The sequence below is a fragment of the Anolis sagrei genome, chromosome 5 (assembly GCF_037176765.1).
Source record: "Anolis sagrei isolate rAnoSag1 chromosome 5, rAnoSag1.mat, whole genome shotgun sequence".
Taxonomy (NCBI): Eukaryota; Metazoa; Chordata; class Lepidosauria; order Squamata; family Dactyloidae; genus Anolis; species Anolis sagrei.
Genome location: NC_090025.1, coordinates 200,451,215 through 200,469,734, shown reverse-complemented (window position 1 = coordinate 200,469,734; position 18,520 = coordinate 200,451,215). Strand labels below are relative to the sequence as shown.

At 51.0% G+C, this 18,520-nt stretch overlaps 1 protein-coding gene across 1 annotated transcript in view; it reads left to right on the top strand.

Annotated features, from left to right (window-relative positions):
* Positions 1–18,520, top strand: part of SND1 (staphylococcal nuclease and tudor domain containing 1) — a 245,016-nt gene that overhangs the window by 10,179 nt on the left and 216,317 nt on the right. Inside the window, exons 4-9 of the mRNA XM_067469434.1 lie at positions 4,492–4,570; positions 9,344–9,504; positions 9,629–9,720; positions 11,935–12,093; positions 12,760–12,866; positions 14,885–14,975. Of these exons, the coding sequence (XP_067325535.1) occupies positions 4,492–4,570; positions 9,344–9,504; positions 9,629–9,720; positions 11,935–12,093; positions 12,760–12,866; positions 14,885–14,975 (689 nt within the window). The remainder of the gene's footprint in view (positions 1–4,491; positions 4,571–9,343; positions 9,505–9,628; positions 9,721–11,934; positions 12,094–12,759; positions 12,867–14,884; positions 14,976–18,520) is intronic.

The following is an 18,520-nucleotide window of genomic DNA, read 5'->3' as shown; positions in this document are numbered from 1 at the left end:
TAGATCCCCTTTAAAATCAGTGGCTTAAAAGCCATCTCAGGACACCATTTTGCCCCAAAGACTTGCACCCACACAATCCTTCTGAAGGACAGGAGGGAGGGGGCTGAGCTAATATTGCCAGGAAGGGAGTTCCATAATTGAGGGGCCACCACTGAGAAGGCCCTGCCTTTCTCTCGTCCCCACCAAATGCACCTGTGATGGTGGTGGGACCGAGAGTAGGGCCTCCCCAGAGGAACTTAGTTTCCGCAGTGGGCAGAGGAGACGGGCTCAGCAGAAGGGGATGGGGGGGGGGGGAGGGGGGCATAAGGGCAGGGCAAGGACCCACAGGGGGGCGGAGAGAGAGAGAGAGAGAGAGAGAGAGGAAGAGGTAGGCTCTTTGCCACCCTCAGGAGGCTCCACCCCAACCCTAACCCAAGGCCTGAGGGAATGGAGGATGAGGATGAGGGCAACCCACCTGAGCCTCAACTGGCCCAAGGGCAGGCAGGGGCAACCTTATTTATTTATTTATTTGGGGTTCTTGTACCCCGCCCTTCTCACCCCGAAGGGGACCCAGGGCGGCTTACAGCTGCAAGGCGCACTTAGACGCCTGCTACACAAACAATCATCACAAAAAATATAACAGTACAAATTCCCACAATTCAACATTATCCAATAAAATCAGTAAAATGATAAAATCAGTAAAAACAATACAAACCTGGAACTTCCTCCTACCCATCAGTGTACAATTAACTCAAAGGTCTGTTTTGGTTCTATTTCGACAATCCTGCCGATCTTACACATCTGATTGTCTTATTTGGTTGTCATTGTCTAATTGCCTGGTTGCCCAAAGGCCTGGTTCCACAGCCATGTCTTCACCCTCCTCCTGAAGGAGAGGAGGGTTGGTGCTGTTCTGATTTCCCCCGGGAGTGAATTCCACAGGTGGGGGGCCACCACTGAGAAGGCTCTGCTTCTCGTCCCCACCAGCCTCACTTGTGAGAGTGGTGGGGTCGAGAGCAGGGCCTCCCCAGATGATCTCAAACTCCGAGGTGGGACGTAGAGAGAGATACGTTCGGACAGATACACTGGACCGGAACCATACAGGGTTTTGTAGGTCAAGACCAGCACCTTGAATTGTGCTCGGAATTGAACCGGCAGCCAGTGGAGCTGGCACAACAGGGGGGTGGTATGCTCCCTGTATGTCGCTCCGGTGAGCAATCTGGCTGCCGCACGCTGGACTAGTTGGAGTTTCCGAACAGTCTTCAAGGGCAACCCCACGTAGAGTGCGTTGCAGTAGTCTGTCCGGGATGTAACAAGAGCGTGGACCACCGTGGCCAGAACCTTGGGCCCTCCCTCCAGGTGTATTGGACTTCAACTCCCACAATTCCTAACATCTGGTAGGTGTTTAAGTGCAAAACACCTGGAGAGAGGGAGGGAGGTCCCAAGGTTGCCCATGCTTGCTCTTGGGCCAGTTGAGTCTCAGGTGGGTTGCCCTCGTCCTCCTCATCCTCCGTGCCCCTCGAGCCTTGGTGCGCAGCCTCCTGCGGGTGGCAAAGAGCCCCCCTGTTCCCCCCCCTCTCTCTCTTTCGATGGGTCCTTGCCCTGCCCTTGTCCCTCTCCCCCCCACTCCCCACGCCCCCCTCCTCCCCCACTCCCCTCCCTCTCCCGCTGTGCTTCTTGCAAGAGTGCTCGCTGCAGCGCTTGAGCAGCCGCGGCCAATCTCCCCGCGCAGCCAGTCCCCAGCGGTAGTATATTTGTCACATTGTCTGAGCGGGATGCCGGACATAAATCTTCCGAGTTCTTTGTTTGGCGGCGAGGCTGCTCTCGGCCGGCGGTTTCTGTTCCGGTTATCTCTCCACTTGTTCCTTGCCACATTAAGGATTTTTATGTCATGTTGCGCTCTGTCTCTGTCTCCCGGCTGCTGATGCTGCTGATGCTGCTGCTGCGTGACAGCCACGGCCTCGCCAAGGAGATGGATCTTCCCTAATGAACACCCTCTCCCTCCCCCAAAGACATTGACGTGGGCACTGCTGCCTGAACTGGTCGTGGGCTGCCCCTCGTTGCTGGGAGGGGGGTAGGGGGGTGTTGTCAGAAATATTAAAAATTAGCTGGCTTTTTTTAATTACAAAAAGGTGAGTCAACCACTAAAAGAGTGAGTAAGCCGAAGCCTGTTAGAGTCATTACGCCAAAGCTAGTGTCGTCCTGAGGAGTGTGAGGTAAACCTCTGTGTGAGAGAAGCCTTGTGTGAGAAAACTCCTGTGTGAAAAGCTACTGTGTATTTGTTTATTTGTGTCATGCTAACCTAGTTCTTGTAAATAGTGCAACCATATTATTTTACTATAAAGAAAAGAGTGAGTAGGCCAAAGCCCATTAGAGTCATTACGCCAAAGCTAGTGTCGTCCTGAGGAGTGTGAGGTAAACCTCTGTGTGAGAGAAGCCTCGTGTGAGAAAACTCCTGTGTGAAAAGCTACTGTGTATTTGTTTATTTGTGTTATGGAAACCTAATTCTTGTAAACAGTACAACCATATTATTTTACTATAAAGAAAAGAGTGAGTAGGCTGAAGCCTGTTAGAGTCATTAGGCCAAAGCTAGTGTCGTCCTGAGGAGTGTGAGGTAAACCTCTGTGTGAGAGAAGCCTCGTGTGAGAAAGCTCCAGTGTGAAGGCTGCTGTGTATTTGTTTATTTGTGTCATGGTAACCTAGTTCCTGTAAATAGTGCAACCATATTATTTTACTATGAAGAAAAGAGTGAGTAGGCCGAAGCCTGTTAGAGTCATTAGGCCAAAGCTGGTGTCATCCTGAGGAGTGTGAGGTAAACCTCTGTGTGAGAGAAGCCTCATGTGAGAAAGCTCCAGTGTGAAGGCTGCTGTGTATTTGTTTATTTGTGTCATGCTAACCTAGTTCTTGTAAATAGTGCAACCATATTATTTTACTATGAAGAAAAGAGTGAGTAGGCCGAAGCCTGTTAGACTCATTAGGCCAAAGCTAGTGTCATCCTGAGGAGTGTGAGGTAAATCTCTGTGTGAGAGAAGCCTCGTGTGAGAAAACTCCTGTATAAAGGCTACTGTGTGTAAAGCTACTGTGTGTTTGTTTATTTGTGGCATTGTAACTTAGTTCTTGTAAATAGTGCAACCATATTATTTTACTATGAAGAAAAGAGTGAGTACGCTGAAGCCTGTTAGAGTCATTAGGCCAAAGCTGGTGTCGTCCTGAGGAGTGTGAGGTAAACCTCTGTGTGAGAGAAGCCTCGTGTGAGAAAGCTCCAGTGTGAAGGCTATTGTGGCTAAAGCTACTGTGTATTTGTGTGTGTTATGGACACTTTGTTGTTGTAAATAGTGCAACTATATTATTTTACTACAAAGCAGGGCCACCAAAGGAAGAGAGAACCTTGACCTGTGTGTTTTTTAGGGCTGGGCGGTTTCGTTTCGTAATTTCGTCATTCGTTAAAAATTCGTTATTTTTTTGATAACGAAGCGATATTGAACCATTCAGGAGCAACTAAAAAACGAAACAAATTTTTCCAATTCGTTTCGTAATTGTTTCATAATTGTTTCGTTATTGATTTGTTATTGATTCGTTATTGATTCATAAATGTTTCATTATTATTTCCGCATGTCTGGTGCAAGTTTTAGGGTTGCTGTTTGTTTTCTCAGTGAAAAAAAATATAATTATCACACCAACAGTCAACAACAGAGGGAGAGGGAAGCTTCAGAAGTTTTTTTAGCGTATTGCGCGATCGCGGCCGCCATTAACGAATCGATTCGTAATCGATTCGTAATTGTTTCGTAATTGGTTTTTGATTTCCGAAATTTCGTAAATATCGAACTTTTTTCAAGGAAAATTTCGGAATTCTTTTAAATAAGGAAACGCAAAAAACCCCTAAAAACGAATCGAGTTTAGAAACAAATTTTTCCGTGTTTGGACAGCCCTAGTGTTTTTGTTCTTTTTGTCACTTTGGGCAACTGGTGAGCTGATTCACACTGCTGCTGATAAGTTACTCTGCTGTACATTTATGGGGAGGGTCTTTTGTTAATCAGCCCACCACTCACCCCAGAGGTGTCGTTGTTTCCGCAGGGAGAGGGGTGCCTGGCCCATCTGCCGTGTCCCTTTGAAGATGCCCCTGTCCCAGGCTGACCTGATCTCAGTTGGCCGTGCAGGTTCAAGTCTCTTCTGGCCGAAGCCTCCCCTGGGCTTCTCTTGAAGAGATGTGTCCAGAGGGCGGCTCCCACTGCCTTCTTCTGAAGCCAAGAGTGTGTGGCTTGCCCAGGGCCACCCAGTGGGACTCTGTCTCCAGAGTCGTAGCCCAGTGTTCAAAACACTACACCGCACTGAAACGAGCCGAGTGCCTGGGGGCTTCCTCTTCAGGCCTGGCTTTGGTGGTGGCACTGGTGGGCCTGCCTTGGGCCTTGTGATGACTTGAGTGGGCCATTGGCTCCCCTTGGCCCCCTTGGCTCCCCTTGCCTCTGGGCCTCCTCTCCTTCCCCTCTGCTGATGCGCCTTGTCTTTTCTCGCCAGACACAACCGGGGAGAACATTGCAGAGTCGCTGGTGGCGGAAGGACTGGCCAGTCGCCGGGAAGGAATCCGTGCCAACAAGTAGGTCTCCCTTTGCAGCCCCTTGCCTGCTGCTTCCAGCTGGGACCCCGCTTCTCTCGGGGGAAGCCTCACTGGGGACAGGGGGTGGGGAGGGCCGGGACCCGGCAGGTGCCTCCTTCTCTCTTCTTGGGAATGCAGTTCCGGGGGGGGGGGGGGGGAATGCAGTCTAGAGGGAGGGAAGCCTGTGCTGTGCAATGCAGGAAGTCTGTTTCAAACCCTGAAGGGCATTGAGAGAGAACGGAGGGGGTGGGATGGGTCAGGGTGGATCCCCTTCCTGTGTTTGTGTCCTTGAATGTTGCTTGCTCTCTGCCAAGCGCCTTCCTGTTGTGGCTCCTGGGCCCCCCTTTCCTGTCCTCAGCCCTCCATAAGGCTCTGAGAAGAGCAACTGCCTTGCCTGGCATGGGACTTGGGGATGGATGTGCGGAGGTGAAATCGTGGGACCTCAGGTGGCTCTGAATGGAAGAAGGGGGCTTCCCTCACATACCAGATAGGGTGGGTCTGCTCCGCCCACTACTCCTCACCATTGGCTGGATGCTGGCCGGCCGTATGTTGCTGGGTGTCCTGAGTTGCCCTTCAAAAACAGCCTTTAGACAATGTTGAAAGTAAAAAGAAAAATGCTTTACTTCAGCAAACACAAAGGATAAGCAAATGCAGTTGAAAATGCAAAAGAAAGCAAGGAAGTCTTAATGCAGACACAACTTAAAGTCTCTTACAAAGTCCCAAAAGAAACAGCAGTCTTTCATGATCACCAAGTCCTTAGCAGCAGACACAAAGCAGGTTCAATTGGAGTAAAAACATCAGCATCAGAGTTGTTGTTACCAGCGAAAGCTGACTGCTCCTAATTTATAGCCCTGAATTCCCCACGCAGGAGGTGCTAGGGCGGCTCCCAATTAGCTCAGCGTTTCTAGCAGCTATTCTAGCTGAATGCCGTCTGTGCTCTCCCTCCTTTTGTCTTTCTAGAAATGTGGGCACTTGAAAGCCTCATCGTCTGATTCTTCTTCTCCCTCCAATTCCTGAGCACTTCCCTGCTCCCCTTCCTTCTCGAAAGTTGAAGAATCCCTAACACGGTGACCTTTGGACAGGAATCCCGTCACTCTGTACTGCTCCCACTGCTGGCCTTGTACCCTGTGAGGCTGGGGCAGCCTCGGGATGTGAAGGGAAGCCTCACGACCCAGATGGGGCAGGCTGAGCATTTGCCAGTGGCCGAAACCTGGCCTTCGGTCAGACTGGGTTTTTCCGGTTCTTGTTGGCGCTGTATGCATCCCTTCTTCCCGGGGACCTGAGATCGGAATGGGTTGGGGAAGTGGGGGGGGGGGGGCAGAAAAGAGCTTGACTGCTCCTGGCTGCACTGGTGCTGGGACCATCCCTGAGCACGCTCTTCTTGTCCTTGCTGAAAGATGGAGACCCTCCTCAAGGCGGTCTCTGAGCTTGCACCCCTCTGAAGGAAGGAGGGCCGCAGCTCGGTCATGGACCTGCCGTTGGCTTCCCCATCCTTCCTTTCCGAATGGATGAATCTCCCACCCACCTCCCCAGGAAACACTCCCATGCCAGCCCCTTGTGTTAACACAAAAGAACTCCTGTAAACTGTCTACGAAAGTGCAGAAGATCTGACATGGCAGCAGTCACCCGGAGATGAAAGCGCTGGGAAGATTAAACAGGCTCTCCGGGTGCCGTGAGGAGAGAGATACAGGGAAGTGGGTGCTGGGGGGCCACGCTGGGGAGAAATAGGAGTTGGCAGAGGGTGTGTGAGCGCAGGATTGGGCGCCCAGGAGCAGGGAGGCTTCAAAGCAGGGCGGGGTCATCTTGGGTCCCAAGTTGGCCCGTGCCTGCTTCAAAGGCACCAGAGGCAGGCAGAGCGGGCCAAGGGGTCCCTTTGTGGTGGCATTTTGAACAGAGGGAGATCTTGACTCTAAGCTGAGATGTGTCCAGAGAAGGGCGACTTGAATGATCTAGGGCAGGGGTTAGGAACCTTCGGCCCTCCAGGTGTGGTGGACTTCAACTCCCACAATTCCTTGAGGCTCGGCATTCGCCCCAAAGGCTTACCTTGGCCTCAAGGAATTGTAGGAGTTGAAGTCCACCACACCTGGAGGGCCGAAGGTTCCCCATGCCTGATCTAGGGTCAGGAGAACCCACCCTGTGAGGAGGAGAGAGTGGGGCGGGCAAGTGGTCCTTGCCAGTATATCAGCAGCATAAGTTCTCACCATGGTTGCCCCGGGGTCTATGTGCATGTGTGGTTGCCACTACCTGGCCACAGTGGTCTATGCTCTTGTTACATCTCATAGAATCCTAGAATCCAAGAGTTGGAAGAGACCTCCTGGGCCATCATCCAGTCCAACCCCATTCTGCCAAGAAGCAGGAATGTTGCATTCAAATCACCCCTGGCAGATGGCCATCCAGCCTCTGTTTCAAAGCTTCCAAAGAAGGAGCCTCCACCACACTCCCTCTGGGGCAGAGAGTTCCACTGCTGAACGGCTCTCACAGTCAGGAAGTTCTTCCTCATGTTCAGATGGAATCTCCTCTCTTGTAGTTTGAAGCCATTGTTCCATTGCATCCTAGTCTCCAAGGAAGCAGAAGACAAGCTTGCTCCCTCCTCCTCCTCCCTGTGGCTTCCTCTCACATATTTATACATGGCCCTCATCATGTCTCCTCTCAGCCTTCTCTTCTTCAGGCTAAACATGCCCAGCTCCTTTAGCCGCTCCTCATAGGGCTTGTTCTCCAGACCCTTGATCATTTTAGTCGCCCTCCTCTGGACATATTCCAGCTTGTCAATATCTCTCTTGAATTGTGGTGCCCAGAATTGGACACAATATTCCAGGTGTAGTAGTCTATCTCGTATAGACTACTGCAACATACTCTGTGTGGGGTTGCCTCTGAAGATGGCCCCAAAGCTCCAAGTAGTCCAAGGGGCAGTGGCCAGATTCCTCACTGGAGTGGCGTACAGGGAGTGTTGTGACTCAGCTGGAACCACAGAATGTCTCTGATGAGGATGATGGGACTCAGGTTCACAGCCTGGTTCAAAATGCCCCTGTTATAGACAGTGAAGAAGTGCAGTTTCCCATAGCAAGGAGAGTGTTGATTCTGAAAATAGCCAGGAGCAGGTGCAGTTTGACTCAGAGAAGGAGGAAAGTTCTCAGCCTGATAATGATAACGAGCAAGCAGGGAAACAGGCTGACACTAACGAACAGATTGAACTTGACGAAATGGGAAACTTAGATTGGGCTGACCGTTTGGAATTCAGAGTTCGAAGGAGTGTGAGAATAGCTAACAAGAAGGAGGCCAGAGAAACGCCTTCATGTTTGGCAAAGGGTTTTAAGCAGTGTGTTTGAGACCAAATCTTTGTCAAAGCAACTTTGTGTTTAACTAGAAGCTTGCCTTTGCTTGTATGGATTATCTTGCAGTCCTTGTGTTCATGTTGTCAGGTTCTCTTGGGTTTTTGTTTTGCTGGTGCATTTTTGGATTAATCTTCAAAGTGCTTTTTTATATCGATCTTTTGAAACATTACCTTTGCTTTTAAAAACTTTTAACCTTTTACATCAAATCATCCGGGCGATGTCCCCTGGGCAACGTCCTTGCAGACGGCCAATTCTCTCATACCGGAAGAGACTTGCAGTTTCTCAAGTCACTCCTGACACGACCAAAAAACCTTTTATTTTTAATAAACTATAAAGACTTCTGGCTGTGTGCAGTTTGGTGTTCTTCAGGAAGGAGAATCTACTCTGAGGCGCGACAGGGAGCACACAACTCCTCCGTTGCGTCGGCTCCACTGGCTGCGGATATGCTGCTGAGCCCAATTCAAAGTGCTGGTCTTGTCCTATAAAGACCTAAACCAGTGGTTCTCAACCTGGGGTCCCCGGATGTTTTTGGCCTACAACTCCCAGAAATCCCAGCCAGTTTACCAGCTGTTAGGATTTTTGGGAGTTGACGGCCAAAAACATCTGGGGACCCAGGTTGAGAACCACTGCCCTAAACGGTTCTGGTCCAACTTACCTGAATGGAACTATGCACTTTATATGTTTTTAATTTGTATACTGTTGTATGTGTTTTATTGATTAACTGTTGATTGTTTTAACTGTGGGATGCGTTCTTACTGTTTATTGTTGGATTTTACTGGCATTGGATTCTTGCTGGAGCCGCAAGCTGCCTGGAGTCCCCTCGGGTGGGAAAGGCGGGGTCAACAGAAGTCAATTCAAGTCGTCTCTGGTTAAATCAAGACATAGTTTTCTTAGATCTACAGAGACACTCGCTGGAACACCCCAGCAAGCGAGAGTCCAAAAGTGGCAGGCCCAAACCCAGCACCTCAATTCATGGGTGATACCAGATGAGAGACTCCCCCCTGGGCACTCAGAAGACTGGGCGACTTGGAAGGCGCTGAACAGACTGCGCTCGGGCACCACGAAATGCAGAGCCAATCTTAAGAAATGGGGCTACAGGGTGGAATCCTCGGCATGCGAGTGCGGAGAAGAGCAAACCACTGACCACCTGCTGCAATGCACCCTGAGCCCTGCCACATGCACGATGGAGGACCTTCTTGCGGCAACCCCAGAGGCACTCCAAGTGGCCAGATACTGCTCAAAGGACATTTAACCAAATACCAAATTTACAAAATCTGTGTGGTTTTTTTTTCTTTCTTTTTTTTCCTTTTTCTTTTTAATCTCTGTGTTTGTTTTGCTCTGTTAGAATTGTAATACAATGGTTGATGATGACACGATAAATAAATAACAGAAGTCAATCAATCAGTAAGTATCCTAACGGGAGCCTTTCCTCCTCCGTCAGCCCCGAACAGAGCCGTCTGGCTGAGCTGGAGGAGCAGGCCCGGACGGCCAAGAAGGGCATGTGGAGCGAGGGGACCGGCTCCCACACCGTCCGGGACCTCAAGTACACCATCGAGAACCCCCGACACTTTGTGGACTCCATGCACCAGAAGCCCGTGAATGGTGAGTGTGGTTGCGGGCCCTGCTTTGGGGGTCACTGCAGCCAGGGAGGGGCTCCTGGAGCAGGGGGTGGGAGGCCTGGCCTGGTCTCGTCTGGTGGCGCATTCTCCTCGTTTGTCTCCCGCAGCCATCATTGAACACGTCCGCGACGGCAGCGTGGTCCGCGCCCTCCTCCTGCCCGACTACTACCTGGTCACCGTCATGCTTTCTGGCATCAAGGTAGGTGGGCTGCCGGCCTTTGCCCCCAAGTAGTTTGGAGGTGGTACAACAACAACAACAACAACAACAACAAATGCAAGATACTCCACTTTGGCAGGAAAAACGAAATGCAAAGATACAGGATGGGGGACAATGCCTGGCTCGAGAGCAGAAGGTGTGAAAAAGATCTTGGAGTCCTCATGGAGAGGAAGGAGAACATGAGCCAGGAATGTCATGTGGCGGCAAAAAAAGCCAATGGGATTTTGGCCTGCATCAATAGGAGCCTAGTGTCTAGATCTAGGGAAGTCATGCTCCCCATGCTCTATTCTGCCTTGGTTAGACCACACCTGGAATATTGTGTCCCGTTCTGGGCACCACAATTCAAGAGAGATGTTGACTCTAAGCTGGAATGTGTCCAGAGAAAGAGGGCGACTCAAATGATAAAAGGTCTGGAGAACAAGCCCTATGAGGAGCGGCTCAAGGAGCTGGGCATGTTTAGCCTGAAGAAGAGAAGGCTGAGAGGGGATATGATAGCCATGTATAAATATGTGAGAGGAAGCCACAGGGAGGAGGAGGGAGCAAGCTTCCTTTCTGCTTCCCTGGAGACTAGGACACAATGGGACAATGGCTTCAAACTACAAGAGAGGAGATTCCATCTGAACACGAGGAAGAACTTCCTGACTGTGAGAGCCGTTCAGCAGTGGAACTCTCTGCCCCGGAGGGAGTGTGGTGGAGGCTCCTTCTTTGGAAGCTTTTAAACAGAGGCTGGATGGCCATCTGTCAGGGGTGATTTGAATGCAATATTCCTGCTTCTTGGCAGAATGGGGTTGGACTGGATGATGGCCCACCAGACCTCTTCCAACTCTTTGATTCTAGGATTCTATGAACAACAACCCAACTTTATATCTTGCCACCATCTTCTGGAGGGGCTTGGGGTGGCTCACAAAGCACTCAAGGGGGCAAACACGCAATATACAAAGAAGTGCAAAGACAAAAACACAAAGCAGCAACAACCAAAATGAACATCCCACCCCCATTTATTTATTTATTTACCCTGTTTGTATCCCGCCTGTCTCTATAATAATAATAATAATAATAATAATAATAATCTTTATTTGTACCCCGCTACCCAAGGGACTCGGTGTGGCTTACATGAGGCCAAGCCCATAGTGCATCAGACAAAACATCAATAAACACAACATGAATAAACAATCAATAAAATACAAATCATACAAATCACATAAACAAAAAAAATCAATAGTGTCATAAACAATTTTAAAAATGGCCGGGCCAAATGTACTAGATTTAAATTGAAAATATGCTGACGTGAAGAAGGTAAAATATAAGTAGGATAGGATTTTTCGGAGAGAAATGAGGGAGCCTATCCTAAGTCAGTATTAAAGTGCATTGTGAGGACATGTTGCAGAAAGTTCTCCTTATTCTGGGAAGGCACAAGGCAGCTTTACATATGGCAACTTGTCATTGCCTTTGAAACAAAGGGTTAAAATACATTAAGTTAAAGATTTAAAAATTAAAATTAAACGCACATTAAAACGTATTAAGGTCAGTAAAATTATTTATTGATTTATTTATTTATTTAAAAGTTTTGCATACCGACCTTCTCACCTCTCTTGAGGGACTCAGACCGGTTTCCAACCATAATATCACAGACAATCAATAAAACATCATAATTCATATTACAGTAAAACATTAAAACAGCCATTACAATCAATAACTACAATGGTCAGTCATCACACTAAAAGTGGTGTTCATCATCCTCTATGCATATCTCAGGGTGCTGATTACTCGTCGAATGCCTGTCTCCATAACCAGGTCTTCACCTGTTTCCTGAATGTCAGGATAGAAGGGTTGGTTCTGATCTCCAGTGGGAGAGAGTTCCAGAGTCGAGGGGCCACCACCGAGAAGGCCCTGTCCCTCGTCCCCACCAGGCGCGCTTGCAAGGCCGGTGGGACCGAGAGCAGGGCCTCTCCAGACGATCTTAATAATCTGGATGGTTCACAGGGGAGAATACGTTCCCAACAATAGCTGCGGAATACAAAACCAACTGCAGTCAATATCAGTCTCTTTCCACCAACGGAGTCTCTTTCTGTCGGTGGTATCCTGCCCCCCCCAACGTGGGGCCGGGTGTGGGAGGGAGGATGTTCTGTCTAAGGCGGAAGGGGGTTCTCCTCCTCCTCCCCCTTTGTGGCTGACCGGTCGCCCTCCCACCCGCAGTGCCCGACCTTCAAGCGAGAGGCAGACGGCACGGAGACCCCGGAGCCCTTTGCGGCCGAGGCCAAGTTCTTCACCGAGTCCCGGCTCCTGCAGAGAGACGTGCAGATCGTCCTGGAGAGCTGCCACAACCAGAACATCCTGGGCACCATCCTCCACCCGGTGAGTGATTCTGGTGTGTGTGTGAGTGGGGGGGGGGGGGGCAGGCCTTTCAGAGTGAGGGAGGCAATGTCTGAACCAGAGACTTGGTCTGAGCTTTGGGAAGGCCAAGGGTCCCTGTGGCCCAAGACCCAAGGTCCAGCAATGGCAAAGAAAGACTGCGCTGGGCAAGGGCACGGGCATGGAGGGCCTTGACTCTGCTCACAGGCTCTGGGAGGCAGTTCTGTGAGGAGCCCCAAGGTAGAAGACCTGGTGCTGTGGGGGGGAGGGCCACCAGAAGTGGAGGGACGTGGGAGATATGGAAACGGGCTGGAGGAGGGTGGGCATGGTCCCTTCCGTCACCCAGCTGGCTTTCTGTGCTGGGGTCAGAGAATGTGTGCCTCCTTCTTTGCTGCTCCATAAGCAGTGCCTGTGCTGTCGTGGCACCACGTTCTAATTGAAGGGCAGGAGTGCTCGTGCCCTCTCCTCCTTTGACAGAGCAGGCAGGGTCACCTTTTGTGGGTGCCGGGGGGAAGCCTTTGCCTGCTGTTTGGAGTGCATGTAGGTGCACCATGCCAAGGGATGGTGGTGGCGGTGGCAGGGAGGTGGAGGAGGAAAGCGCCGGCAGGCACCGAAAGGTGTGCTTACACACGCTCTCCGCGGTCCCTTCCTTCTCTTTCTTGTCCTCAGAACGGAAACATCACAGAGCTGCTCCTGAAAGAAGGCTTTGCTCGCTGTGTTGACTGGTCCATCGCTGTCTACACCCGAGGGGCCGAGAAACTGCGAGCCGCAGAGAGGTAGGGCTGCCCACCTCTTCCCCTCCCCTCTTCCCCTCCCCTTTTCCCTCCCTCCCAGGTCAGCTCCTGGGACACTCTTCTGAGGCCAGTGGGGGCTTGGCGTCCTGGGCATCACCTTCCTGTCATGGAGGTGGATGCGCGTGGAAATGGAAGGTCTCTTCGAGAGAGAGAGAGAGAGAGAGAGAGAGAGAGGGAGGCCCCCAGGTGTGGCCTCCAGGCTTCCTTGGCCAACAGCCTCCTGCACAACGATACTTGTCCCCCAAACCAAGGAGTTGCCGTGAGAGCAGGGCCTCTCTACATGGGTGCCATGAGGCCAGGCCTGGGCAAAATTGGGACCTCTCTCCTGGTGTTTTGGACTCCAATTCCACCTAACTCCAAGGAGCCCTCTCGGGTGCTGGACGAGTGCCTGGCCGCTGTGTCTATCTGGATGAGGAAAAACAAGCTGAAGATCAATCCCAACAAGACAGAGGTCCTCCTGGTCGATCGCAAACCGGATCGGGGTATAGTGTGGCAACCTGTGCTGGATGGGGTTACACTCCCTCTGAAGCCACAGGTCCGCAGTTTGGGAGTCTTCTTGGATTCATTGCTCACACTTGAGGCTCAGGCGTCGGCGGTGTCCAGGAGGGCTTTTGCACAATTGAGACTTGTGCGCCAACTGCGGCCGTACCTCGCAAAGGCTGATCTGGCCGGGGTAGTCCATGCCTTGGTCACCTCCAGATTGGAGTACTGCAATGCGCTCTACGTGGGGCTGCCCTTGAAAACGGCTCGGAAATTCCCACTGGTCCAACGGGCAGCGGCCAGGATGTTAACTGGGGCTCCTTACACAGAGAAGTCAACCCTCCTGTTCAAGGTGCTCCACTGGCCGCCGTTTACCTTCCGATCTCAATTTAAGGTGCAGGTGCTCACCTACAAAGCCCTAAACGGTTTGGGACCATCCTACCTGCGTGACCGCATCTCCGTTTATGAACCCACGCGCATTCTTCGTTCATCCAGAGAGGCCCTGCTCGTGATTCCACCTGCATCGCAGGCCCGTCTGGTGGGGACGCGAGACAGGACCTTTTCTGTGGTGGCCCCTGACTCTGGAACACCCTCCCAAAAGATCTTAGACAAGCCCCTACGTTGGCAGTCTTTAGAAAGAACTTAAAGACCTGGCTGTTCTGATGTGCCTTCCCAGAATAGGAATCTCCAACAACAAGTCCCAGAAGCACTTTATTAGAATTAAGATTGCTGCACACTGCACACTGCACTTACTCTATAATCCTTACATATCACCTGTCACATCAGCACTTTTAATCCTGTACCCATTACCCTGGCCCGGCCCAGTTTTTATAGTGTCTTGATGTATTGTTTATTGTTTGTTGTTTAATATTGCTTTAACTGTTTTTAATTTGCTTAGGTGTTGTATTGTTGTGTTGTGTTTTGAGGCCTTGGCCTTTGTAATCCACATTGAGTCCTTCGGGAGATGCTAGCGGGGTACAAATAAAGATAATAAAGATAATAATAATAATAATAATAATAATAATAATTCCCACCATTCCTCAGTCTCAGGCCCTTTCCTTTTCCCATTCCTTTTCTGCTTATGTGGCTGAGCGGGAAAAGGAGGCTGTGAGGAATAGTGGAAGTCCAGATCGCCTGGAGGGAGGGTGGGAGAGAGGGCCGAAGTTGGCCCATGCCTGCATTAGGTTTAGGCTGTTATTCCTTGAAGATGGCATGGAGTCCTCGCTGGCTTCCCCTTGGAGAGAAGAGGAGGGGAGGGGGTGGCCCCCAAGGGCTTGCGGGGCAGGAGGACGCTGCGCCGGGGCTGAGCTCCCTCTCCTTATCATCATCATAATAATAATCTTTATTTCTACCCCGGCACCATCTCCCCGATGGGGACTCGGAGCAGCTTACACGAGGCCAAGCCCAAACAACAATTACAATCAAGCACAAACCGAAAATGCAAACAATAAACAATAGCATCGTATTAACATAAAATGTATGCATACATAACAATGTAATGTCTTCCCGTTGGGCGGCAGGTTTGCCAAAGAGCGCAAGCTGAGGATCTGGAGGGACTACGTGGCTCCAACGGCCAACCTGGACCAGAAGGACAAGCAGTTTGTGGCCAAGGTAGGTGTGCGGGGCAAGGGGGAGTGCGTGGGGTGAGGGGGCTGGGCTTACTTGTGATCCCCCCCCAGGTTCAAGGTGTGGGGATCCTCAGGAGGCACTTGGGGGGCTGGATGCAGACCCTTGCCTGCGTCAAAGACTTACGGGGTGTTTGGGTCTGGGGAGGCCTGTCTTGGTGCCAGTATGCAGGCAGAGGTGAACCAAACACACACCCAGCTTGTGTCTAACTGTTGAGTTAAAGCAGCACTGAATATCTGACTGTGTTCATAGTCCAAATATAAAGCATAACGATAGCACAAAGACTGGTGGCAAACTCCTATGCTGGATCAGGAGAATACCGTAGTCCAAAGGTTCAGTCCAGTGGTCAAACACCAGTGAGTAAAGTCCAGGGATCAGGAGTCTATACCGTAGACAGGAGCCAGTCCAGAGATGGAAGGTTCCAGGGTTCCCAGAGTTCAGGAGGCAGGTCAGGATACCGAAAATCCACAAACCTGGGGGAAAACCAGCCACATCCACAGCCAAGTCGGACAAATACTTTTCAGCCCAGGATCAGTCTCCAGGCTAACTCCGTATATCCAGTGAAACCCAGCTGCACCCCATCTCTTGCGTGCCTTCCCCGTATTTGCTTTCGCCTGGAAATTCTTACTAACAGATTAACTAGGGCTGACATGACCCCCTTCCCTCACCAATTAGGCCTGACCCACCAGCCACCAACTACAAAACATGGCCCATGACAGGGCCACCCGCTGACCCTTCGGTGCCTTTCTTTGGCTGTGCTTGGCTGCGGCAGCATTGGCTCAGCCGGGGTGGCGTGCTGACCTAACCCTAACCCTGGAGAGGGCAGCAAAATGGATGAGGTACTGATCAAGGGTCTGGAGAACAAACCCTATGAGGAGCGGCTTAAAGAGCAGGGCATGTTTAGCCTGAAGAAGAGAAGGCTGAAAGGAGACATGATAAGAGTCATGTTTAAATATGTGACGAGAGGAGAGGAGAGCGCAAGCTTCTGCCCTGGAGACTGGGACATGGAGCCATGGCTTCAAACTACAGGAAAGGAGATTCCACTTGGACATGAGGAAGAACTTCCTGACTGTGAGAGCCGTTCAGCAGTGGAACTCTCTGCCCCAGAGTGTGGTGGAGGCTCCTTCTATGGAGGCTTTTAAGCAGAGGCTAGATGGCCATCAGTTGGGGGTGCTTTGAACGCGAATGTCCTGGTTCTTGGCAGAAAGGGATTGAACTGGATGGCCCACCAGGTTTCTTCCAACTCTAGGATTCTGTGATAAGGACTCTCAGGCCGCCCCACTGTGGCTCTCGGGAAGAGTTGTCAGGAGTCTTCTGACCTTCTCCTCTCATGTTGGGCTCCTCTTGGCCCTCAGCCAGCCTGGCCCTCCCTTTGGCTTGCCTTCGAGGAGACGTCTCCGTAGGTAGACATTCTCTTCTTCCAACAGGAGAGCGTCACCTGTGTAAGCGCTACACCTGTGTGCCATGAATGTCTAGGTGTGTGTGTGTGTGAGAGAGAGCGCATTTCTGTCACTTCTGCGTCGTCTTGGGATCTTCAAAAGCACCGCTGATGGAAATACAAGACTTGTACCATTTGTTGGTATCTGCCAGAGAAAGGGAAGAGGCATCAGGGATCCTATGGCAAATATCCATATGTTGGCTGACAGAGCACACCACCGAATAACATCAGAAGGAAGCCAGGCTCTGCTTTGGAGACTACGGAGATTCCTTTGATGATGTCAATCACAAGAAATGATGTTGCCCTCGGAGAGACCTGGGAACACCACCGAGCTGGAGCGCAATGTTCTCTGGGCACCAGGCAGCCCTCAGGGGGGAATGTTTACATACAGGTTGTCACTTAGAAAGGGAGGAGGGAAGGAGGGAAGGAAGGGTGGCAATTGAACCTGCACAGATAATACTCCATTACACGCAGAAAATGGGAAGAGTGACAGCTGATGAACAATAAGGACGAAAGAGGAGACAGAATGGGGAACAATGAGGCCTGGCTCGAGAGCAGTACGTGTGAAAAAGATCTTGGAGTCCTCGTGGACAACAAGTTAAACATGAGCCAGGAATGTGATGTGGCGGCAAAAAAAGCCAATGGGATTTTGGCCTCAGGCATCAAGAGGAGCCTAGTGTCTAGGTCCAGGTAAGTCCTGCTCCCCATGCTCTATTCCACTTTGGTTAGACCACACCTGGAATATTGTGTCCAATTCTGGGCACCACAATTCAAGAGAGAGGTTGACTCTAAGCTGGAATGTGTCCAGAGGAGGGCGACTCAAATGACCAAGGGTCTGGAGAACAAGCCCTATGAGGAGCGGCTTAAGGAGCTGGGCATGTTTAGCCTGAAGAAGAGAAGGCTGAGAGGAGATATGATAGCTATGTATAAATATGTGAGAGGAAGCCACAGGGAGGAGGAGGAGGGAGCAAGCTTCCTTTCTGCTTCCCTGGAGACTAGGACGCAATGGAACAATGGCTTCAAACTACAAGAGAGGAGATTCCACCTGAACATGAGGAAGAACTTCCTGACTGTGAGAGCCGTTCAGCAGTGGAACTCTCTGCCCCAGAGGGAGTGTGGTGGAGGCTCCTTCTTTGGAAGCTTTTAAACAGAGGCTGGATGGCCATCTGTCGGGGGTGCTTTGAATGTGATTGTCCTGCTTCTTGGCAGAATGGGGTTGGACTGGATGGTGGCCCAGGAGGCCTCTTCCAACTCTAGGATTCTCTAAGTCCAAAACTAGGGTTCCAACTGAGTGTGAGCCACCTTCAACGTCATGGAGGATTTTCCATCCCTTGGTTCAGTCATGAATCAAAATGGAGATGGTAGTAAACAAGCCAGAAGAAGGAGGAACTAGGGAAGGACCTCGGATGTGAAGGCTTTTTCTAGGCGATCCCTCGTTGGACGAGTAAGATGGTCTTCCATCATGGATTTCCTTGTGTGAAGGCAGACCCAAAGGGGACACCTTTCACCCTTATTCCTCCTGTGTATGTTGGTGGAGAGCCTGGGTGGATGGAAGGAGCCGTGAGAAGGCCAAAGACCAGGCTCAGCTTGAACCCTCCTGAGATGGCAGAAGGAGGAAACCAAGGCCATTATGCTCCTGACGGGTCCATGAGCCGGCATGACTCATTGGGAAAGATCATTGTGCTGGGAATGTGGAAGGAAGGAAGGAAGGAAGGAAGGAAGGAAGGAAGGAAGGAAGGTGGAAAAGGAGGCGCAAGTCCTGAGCAGGGCTGTCCCTTGTAGCAGGGGCTCCCTTTGTTGGGGTGGGGGTGTCCCCCTCATGGGGTCACGCTGAATGGAAGCTGATGAGCGGCCACAGGCTCTGATGCAACGAGCTCATTCCTGCACCAGCTCCGTCCAGGCCCATTCAGGCACACAACATAGGCCCGCCTGCACTTATCCATGGCCCTCATCATATCTCCTCTCAGCCTTCTCTTCTTCAGGCTAAACATGCCCAGTTCCCTAAGCCGTTCCTCATAGGGCTTGTTCTCCAGACCCTTGATCATTTTAGTCGCCCTCCTCTGGACAGAAGTCCAAAACATCTAGATGGAGG